We start from the raw sequence: 8,678 nt of genomic DNA, 5'->3' as shown, positions 1-8,678 counted from the left end.
AAATGTAGGAACACGGGTCTCATTACACGCATACAGATTATGGGTAATGAGCTAAATGCTCCCAATTCCTGTAGGCACAGAGATCTTACTAAAGGCTACGGAGAGGCCAGAAGTAATTTTCAGTTTGTGCCAAAGTGACTATACCAATATCCCCCAATACAAGTCATGCACAGGACTGCCAAGTGCTCCGCCTACAGACATCATACCAGCCTCCACTAAACATCCTGCCTGTACCCTGACGCTGGGATCCAGCCTCTGCCATACGTACCGCCACCCTGGGGTCCAGCCTCTGCCATACGCACCGCCACCCTGGGGATCCAGCCTCTGCCATACGCACCACCACCTGGGGATCCAGCCTCTGCCACACGCACCCTGGGGGCCGGCCTCTGCCACACGCACCCCCACCACCCCGGGGGCCCGGCCTCTGCCACACGCACCCCCACCACCCCGGGGGTCCGGCCTCTGCCACACGCACCCCCACCACCCAAGGGGGTCCGGCCTCTGCCACACGCACCCCCACCACCCCGGGGGCCCGGCCTCTGCCACACGCACCCCCCACCACCCCGGGGGCCCAGCCTCTGCCACACGCACCCCCCACCACCCCGGGGGCCCAGCCTCTGCCACACGCACCCCCCACCACCCCGGGGGCCCAGCCTCTGCCATACGCACCCCCCACCACCCCGGGGGCCCAGCCTCTGCCACACGCACCCCCCACCACCCCGGGGGCCCAGCCTCTGCCACACGCACCCCCCACCACCCCGGGGGCCCAGCCTCTGCCACACGCACCCCCCACCACCCCGGGGGCCCAGTCTCTGCCACACGCACCCCCCACCCGGGGGGGCCCAGTCTCTGCCACACGCACCCCACACCCGGGGGGGCCCAGCCTCTGCCACACGCACCCCACACCCGGGGGGGCCCAGCCTCTGCCACACGCACCCCACACCCGGGGGGGCCCAGCCTCTGCCACACGCACCCCACACCACCCCGGGGGCCCAGCCTCTGCCACACGCACCCCACACCACCCCGGGGACCCAGCCTCTGCCATACGCACCCCCCACCACCCCGGGGGCCCAGCCTCTGCCATACGCACCCCCCACCACCCCGGGGGCCCAGCCTCTGCCACACGCACCCCCCACCACCCCGGGGGCCCAGCCTCTGCCACACGCACCCCCCACCACCCCGGGGGCCCAGCCTCTGCCACACGCACCCCCCACCACCCCGGGGGCCCAGTCTCTGCCACACGCACCCCCCACCCGGGGGGGCCCAGTCTCTGCCACACGCACCCCCCACCCGGGGGGGCCCAGCCTCTGCCACACGCACCCCACACCCGGGGGGGCCCAGCCTCTGCCACACGCACCCCACACCCGGGGGGCCCAGCCTCTGCCACACGCACCCCACACCACCCCGGGGGCCCAGCCTCTGCCACACGCACCCCACACCACCCCGGGGGCCCAGCCTCTGCCACACGCACCCCCCACCACCCCGGGGGCCCAGCCTCTGCCACACGCACCCCCACCACCCCGGGGGGCCCAGCCTCTGCCACACGCACCCACCACCCTGGGGGCCCAGCCTCTGCCACACGCACCCCCCACCTGGGGGGCCCAGTCTCTGCCACACGCACCCCCCACCCTGGGGGGCCCAGTCTCTGCCACACGCACCCCCCACCCTGGGGGCCCAGCCTCTGCCACACGCACCCCCCACCCTGGGGGCCCAGCCTCTGCCACACGCACCCCCCACCCTGGGGGCCCAGCCTCTGCCACACGCACCCCCCACCCTGGGGGCCCAGCCTCTGCCACACGCACCCCCCACCCTGGGGGCCCAGCCTCTGCCATACGCACCCCCACCACCCCGGGGGCCCGGCATATGCCATACGCACCCCCACCACCCCGGGGGCCCGGCATATGCCATACGCACCCCCACCCTGGGGGCCCAGCCTCTGCTATACGCACCCCCACCCTGGGGGCCCGGCATATGCCATACGTACTGCACCACACTGGCAGACACACGGAAAATCGCCTCTGTGCAAGAATAAATGAGCCCTCTGCAGTACAGTAGCGCCTCAGAACAGTTCCATCTGCTTTAGAGGAGGTTTGGCCCCATGACCAACTGCACAGATCTAAAGTTCACCCCTGCCCCTACACTATATACACCCCCACCGTGTGTGTGAACCCCTTAAAAATAGTTTCACTTTCCCTCACACTTATAACTCCCGCCATACTGCACCTCTCTACCAACAATCACCTCCATCATCCCTCCCGCAGACTCTCACCTCTATCACGCGGTGCACGCTGCTGGACTAAGAGGATCCTCGTGGCCAGCTCGCCTCCTTATATCGTTTCCGGATGCCTAGGACGTGACGTCATCAGCAGCCAAGCCCCTCCGAGCTGCGCATGCTCGTCCTGGAGCTCCAGCTCTCGCGCTGTTTCACGGGTATAAGAAGCTCCTTCCGCCGACTTCCGCCCTTCTAGTCTTTTCGACATCACGTAAGTGTGTGCGGCTGGCGGGAGAGCGAGGGGAGGCCGGGCGGTAATCCGCGGATATCGGGGCCATCCTGCCCGCGGGGCCGCTTGTGTTGGGGTAGTGTGAGAGTGTGTCAGCGAGTGGCTGTTTCCATGGTGATATTAGTGGGGGGGACTCCCTGTATTTGTCGCTATGGTGATATTAGTGGGGGCAGTTGTCGCGCGGGTTCTTGGTCTTTGCTCTGCGCATTTTATCTCCATTATATTAACCCTTTCCATGCTGTCTGCCCCCAGGCTGGCGTCCTCGGGTAACGAGGACCATGTGCTTCTTAGCTGGGGGGGTTACACTTGACTGTCTTGCGCCTTTTGTTACAGTGTGTCAGTGCAGGAGGATTCTGCAGCCTGATGGGGATCTAGGAGTAGCCTCATTCACTGACAACAAGCAAGTTTGGAAATCCTATACCAGAATATATTTTTGGTGTTCTCTTGCAATCGGGGCGCTGTTCTCCTGTTCCGATATAGCCGGCCTGGGCAAACTGCGGCCCGCGGGCCGCATCCGGCCCCCTGAGTGTTTCTGTGCGGCCCGCTGACACTCACAGCCAGCGGGCCGGAGAGGGACTGATCTAGGAGTCTGATCTTTCTCAGAAGGGATTGTTGCCCCGTCTTCTCATTGGTGGATGCGGGGCTGCTCAGTTCCTGGCTTGCAGAGCTGCTGAAACCTGTGCAGAAGGAGGGAAGCATGGACAGGACAGAGCGGTCAGGACCGGAGGAGGGGAGCATGGTCTACAACACCCATCTGCTGCAGATAATGGGCAGGTAGCGTCCTGTGTCCGCTGTGCTGAGGAGGTCACAGCACCTGCGTTGCCTCCATTCACACTGTGGAGTGAAAGTTGTGAGGCTGTAGTTTAGGTTCAGGGAGAGCAGCTTATTCGTAGCCTCTGCATCTCCCTGGATCTTCCTGGCAGCTGAATGGGGATAAAACACTTGGGCTGAGTATTCCCTCTGAATATGGGGTCCAGCAGTGAAGTGCCCCCTCACCCCCACTACATACATATTCTATGTGCTCCCCACCATGTATGCCTCCTCACCTCTGTATGTGGAGGTTAACCCTTACCTCCCTCTTTGCTCCCAGCTTGTACTGTTGTATGTCCTGTGCAGGAGAGGTAAGGGTTAAGTCCCCCATAGTGCTCCCCCCTGTGATCTGTGGCTTATCACATCCACTCCAGACTGTTCCGCCTGTTGAAGTCTATGGGTGTACAAAAATAAAAAAATTGGATCCCATAATGAATCATCCATATAGCCTCCGATTTTTACGAATACATTTCCATTACTAACACAGGACACTGTATTTCTTCATTTAAATTTTATTCGCTTCTGCTTTATAAAAATGGATGACATACAGATGACAATACAGATGGAAAATCGTCTTTTTCTGGATGAAAATCATGATTTTTTTATATGCTCATGTAAACTTCATCACATTATTACACTATACATTTAATATGAAATTCACCTTTGGTTTCGGACCGCCCCTTTAAGTTCAGCCGATTGGTTCGGCCCTCCACAGCAGTGCCAGTTTCTGATATGGCCCCTTGGTAAAATTAATTGCCCACCCCTGCGATATAGGGACCCCCATCCTGTGCTTGTGCTTTCTCAAGCCCCCATGTGACTCCCGGTGTAGGGTGGGCACTAGTAATGACTGGTCTATGGCCTTGTTGACCTTTATTCGGGGAAGGGGGTCTTTCTTTTTTTAAACGCTTTGATCCTCAATTAACTAAATGTATTTTATATCCTTGCAGCAAATGGCGGACGACGCCGGTGCTAACAGGGGAGGCTTCCGCGGAGGCTTTGGCAGTGGGGGCCGAGGCCGCGGTCGTGGAAGAGGCAGGGGCCGCGGAAGAGGTCGTGGGGCCCGTGGTGGCAAAGCGGACGACAAAGAAGTGAGTAGATCAATGAAACATGCAGAGGAAGGAGCAGACTCACCGCGCTCGACCGACCGGTCACTGTGGTTTAGGATCCCCTCCAATCCTGATACCAGAGGGGCTCGGTCCATTTTCTTTGATCATTTTTTGTCCTAAACACATGGATTCAAGAAAATGCCCCTGAGTGTTGTTCAAAATGTTAGTTCAGCTTAGACTTTCTCTATAGTCACCTATATGTGGTCATAAATTAGCGGGGGAGCTCAGACACTAGTTACAAAGTCTCCCACAGGACATTGGAAGCGAGCTCACTGACACATTCTTAGTTGGCTCGGTTTATGTCCTGCAGTAGACTAACTACGAGGGGTGTAGAAGGCAAACTGTGCAATTACTCAGTTAGCCCCAAGTTCATGCACTTACATATCAAAGGAGGGCAACCCCTTAAAGCTTGCTATGCAGGGAGATGGAAAGTGTGAAAGAATGGGCTGGATTGTTGGGAACCTGGAAGAAGGGGCCACTTTATTAAAGGGATCACCCTTAATGGGATGTCTGTGCTGCTGGCTTCCACCTTGGAGGTGAACAGTGCTGATACGAGCGGACATACCAGCCCGCCCAGACAGTGCATGAAATCTGCCAATCAAGCTCCCATCTTGGCAGATATGTGATGTAACATCATTGACTCCACTCGCCTACAATGTGCTTTGCTGGATGTCCCTTTTAATATATTACTTAAGGGCATACGGATAGGATTTGGAGATTATGGTCAGTTCATAGACTGGAATCTGTGGTGCCCCTTCTGGGTTTGCATTTGTGGGGGGCAGAGAACTGGGTTTTCATGCAGTATTAATTTATTTTAAATCATTTGACAAAGAAAAAAATATCCAAATCAGAACACTTGAGCCCCATCTCAAAAATCCCATCAACAACCCACCCACTTTTTTCCAGCACCAGCCGTACTCAACCGGAACCCACTTGCAAGTCATCAGTGTGTATCCCAGAATACGAATCGGGGGTCTTTAGGCACTGTACAATTATAAGCCAATTCTATAAGCTTCAGAACCACAACACAAAATGTATAGAAATGATTAAGTTGGAAGTACTGAAATACACTACTTTCATGTAGATGCCATTCCTCCTGTAGACGTGCATCATTACTGATTAACATATAAGTCCCATGGACCTGAAATTTCCAAATATAGATAGCTTCACAAGTTCTGTGAGATTAATTATTCCGTATGGGTAAATATACCGTATAGAGTTTAATTTCTCTAATTTAACCACCATCCAGTATTCAGTTTAATAACCTTTTTTTTTTTTCAGTGGGTTCCAGTCACCAAACTTGGCCGTCTGGTCAAAGACATGAAGATCAAGTCCTTGGAGGAAATTTACCTGTTCTCCCTGCCAATCAAGGTAAGTGAAGTCTGTAGTGTTGGTCATGAAATCCTTTCCCCGCGCCCTTACTTGGGTATTTTCAGAGTTAACCCTTCACGTCTTCCTCCAGGAGTCTGAGATCATTGACTTTTTCCTGGGCACCTCTCTGAAGGACGAGGTCCTGAAGATCATGCCTGTGCAGAAGCAGACGCGTGCCGGGCAGCGTACTAGGTTTAAGGTGGGTCTTCTAATCTTGTGCCCACCCTCCACCCAATTTCATTATACAGACACAAATGTAAATATTTCTTTCTTATTTTCAGGCTTTCGTGGCTATCGGAGATTTCAACGGCCATGTTGGTCTCGGTGTGAAATGCTCTAAAGAAGTCGCCACCGCCATCAGAGGCGCCATCATCTTGGCTAAGCTGTCGGTCGTACCCGTGCGCAGAGGCTACTGGGGTAACAAGATCGGCAAACCGCATACCGTGCCCTGCAAGGTAGAGAATCCTGGGGCCTTTCTCATGCTAGTACACAATCATGCGCCTCTCAGCTCTGCTCAGTCATATGTGTACATGTGGTGTGATTGGCATTTTTAGAGAGGCAGAGCAATGGGCCCCTATGCACGGCGGGCTGACTCTATAAATGGGCTTCCTGTTCCTGTTTGAGGCTTAACACTCATTGTCCCTAAATGTTCCTGTGGTGCCGAGTGATAAAATGACTACCTTATTGTATCTTCCAGGTGACCGGACGTTGCGGCTCTGTCCTGGTGCGTCTCATCCCCGCACCTAGGGGTACCGGCATCGTGTCTGCTCCCGTCCCCAAGAAGCTGCTGATGATGGCTGGTATTGATGACTGTTACACCTCGGCCAGGGGCTGCACTGCCACCCTGGGTAACTTTGGTAAGTTGACCCTTAAATTTAAGGGGTTGTCTACAGTTGGTTTGTACATGCAGATGGTAACATAAATCATTAGGGCACTTGCTGCGAATGTCAGAACACTAATAAGCCATTATGGTCATTACATAGTCTGGTCTCTGGGGGGAGGGGGTCTTATCTCCAGTGTTTGGTGCCCTCATCTATGTTCTCCAGTAGTTGAATAACCCTAATATGAATCTGCTGGTTTTTCACAATCCATAGAATAGTGAAGAACTTGCGGATCTGAGGGTCTAACTGCTGGGACCCCCACCAAATGGGGCTCTGTAGAGTATGGCGCCTTTATGCCCTTTATCTGTGCGACTGCCGGATATGGCATCTGTAGTCTTATAGACAATGAATACAACAGTGGAGTGTGCGTTCCTCACTGTTGCAACTACACTAGATTCCAGCAGTGAGGCCTTGGGTATGCTGGGAGTTGTAGTTCTGAATAGACATTAGCTGTTTAGTCACCAGTATGTGATAAGTTCTGGTTCTCTCTGCTCTACCCAGTTACATCTGTCTGTGGTGTCGCTGTCACTATGAGAGAGAAAAAGCAACTGAGCTCCATTTGCACGACAGGGTGGCCGCCATTCCGGCTGCTCTGCTCCCTTATGAAGCTCTATAGCTATTTGTGTAATGCGGGAGGCTGCGGGATGGAGGCCGCACATTGATCACTTAACGTGACCGACTCTTGTTCTGCAGCCAAGGCCACCTTTGATGCGATCTCCAGGACCTACAGCTACTTGACTCCAGACCTCTGGAAGGAAACTGTCTTCACCAAGTCTCCATACCAGGTAAGTGCAATTCTCTGTATACTTTACAACCAAGCCGGCGGTGTATTATATACACTCACACCTCTCTCCACCTCCAGGAGTACACTGACCATCTGGCAAAGACCCACACCCGAGTGTCTATGCAGAGGACCCAGGCCGCCGCTGTCCCGGCCACCTCCTGATCTGGTCGAGTGAAATAAAGTTCATGATCATCACAGTAACCCTTTGTGTGCTGCATCTTGTTTTTCTAGTTATCACTCCTACAAGTGTTTAGACTGGCGATGCCATAATGTTGGCTGTATATATTCTGTATGTCCCTAATCTGATGCCGAGGTGTAAAATCTAAATTTGATGCACAGCGTGTAGACAAGGTTTTAACAGGATTTGAGTCCAATACTTGTAAAGCATTTTGGGAGGGATCTTTTAAGATCAGAAACATAGTATATTGCCCAGTCACGTAGTATACAGCACAGAGTGACGTAGTATATTGCCCAGTGACGTAGTATATTGCCCAGTGACGTAGTATATTGCCCAGTGACGTAGTATATTGCCCAGTGACGTAGTATATTGCCCAGTGACGTAGTATATTGCCCAGTGACGTAGTATATTGCCCAGTCACGTAGTATGCACCATATCCCTGTTAACCCCTTCATGACCCAGCCTATTTTGGCCTTAATGACCTTGCCGTTTTTTGCAATTCTGACCAGTGTCCCTTTATGAGGTAATAACTCAGGAACGCTTCAACGGATCCTAGCGATTCTGAGATTGTTTTTTCGTGACATATTGGGCTTCATGTTAGTGGTAAATTTAGGTCGATAATTTTTGAGTTTATTTGTGAAAAAAACTGAAATGTGGCAAAAAATTTGAAAATTTCGCAATTTTCACATTTTGAATTTTTATTCTGTTAAACCAGAGAGTTATGTGACACAAAATAGTTAATAAATAACGTTTCCCACATGTCTACTTTACATCAGCTCAATTTTGGAAACAATTTTTTTTTTTGCTAGGAAGTTATAAGGGTTAAAATTTGACCAGTGATTTCTCATTTTTACAACAAAATTTACAAAACCATTTTTTTTAGGGACCACCTCACATTTGAAGTCATTTTGAGGGTTCTATATGGCTGAAAATACCCAAAAGTGACACCATTCTAAAAACTGCACCCCTCAAGGTGCTCAAAACCACATTCAAGAAGTTTATTAACCCTTCAGGTGTTTCACAGCAGCAGAAGCAACATGGAAGTAA

At 53.2% G+C, this 8,678-nt stretch overlaps 1 protein-coding gene and 2 non-coding genes across 3 annotated transcripts; 2 read left to right on the top strand and 1 right to left on the bottom strand.

Moving 5' to 3' along the window:
• On the bottom strand, positions 1–128 carry LOC143786421 (small nucleolar RNA ACA64). Its single transcript, XR_013218306.1, has one exon. It is a non-coding gene; the product is annotated as a small nucleolar RNA ACA64 (small nucleolar RNA).
• Positions 129–2,360: 2,232 nt separating this feature from the next.
• On the top strand, positions 2,361–7,654 carry RPS2 (ribosomal protein S2). The gene is made up of 8 exons (XM_077274431.1): positions 2,361–2,483; positions 4,259–4,399; positions 5,699–5,788; positions 5,880–5,987; positions 6,070–6,243; positions 6,486–6,645; positions 7,363–7,454; positions 7,532–7,654. Exons 2-8 carry the CDS (start codon positions 4,262–4,264, stop codon positions 7,613–7,615), a joined length of 846 nt encoding a protein of 281 aa, XP_077130546.1. The 5' UTR covers positions 2,361–2,483; positions 4,259–4,261; the 3' UTR covers positions 7,616–7,654.
• On the top strand, positions 6,287–6,423 carry LOC143786404 (small nucleolar RNA SNORA64/SNORA10 family). Its single transcript, XR_013218290.1, has one exon. It is a non-coding gene; the product is annotated as a small nucleolar RNA SNORA64/SNORA10 family (small nucleolar RNA).
• Positions 7,655–8,678: the final 1,024 nt, after the last annotated feature.

Source organism: Ranitomeya variabilis, chromosome 7 (assembly GCF_051348905.1).
Source record: "Ranitomeya variabilis isolate aRanVar5 chromosome 7, aRanVar5.hap1, whole genome shotgun sequence".
NCBI lineage: Eukaryota > Metazoa > Chordata > Amphibia > Anura > Dendrobatidae > Ranitomeya > Ranitomeya variabilis.
The sequence above is the reverse complement of the archived record's forward strand: the minus strand, read 5'-3'. Positions and strand labels throughout refer to the sequence as shown.

Bases quoted from the DNA above. Each gene is read 5' to 3' on its own strand.
- RPS2 (XM_077274431.1), top strand. From the start codon at position 4,262: ATGGCGGACGACGCCGGTGCTAACAGGGGAGGCTTCCGCGGAGGCTTT. The intron at 5,789-5,879 runs GTAAGTGAAGTC...GTCTTCCTCCAG, and splicing joins TGTTCTCCCTGCCAATCAAG to GAGTCTGAGATCATTGACTT. The intron at 6,646-7,362 runs GTAAGTTGACCC...CTTGTTCTGCAG, and splicing joins TGCCACCCTGGGTAACTTTG to CCAAGGCCACCTTTGATGCG.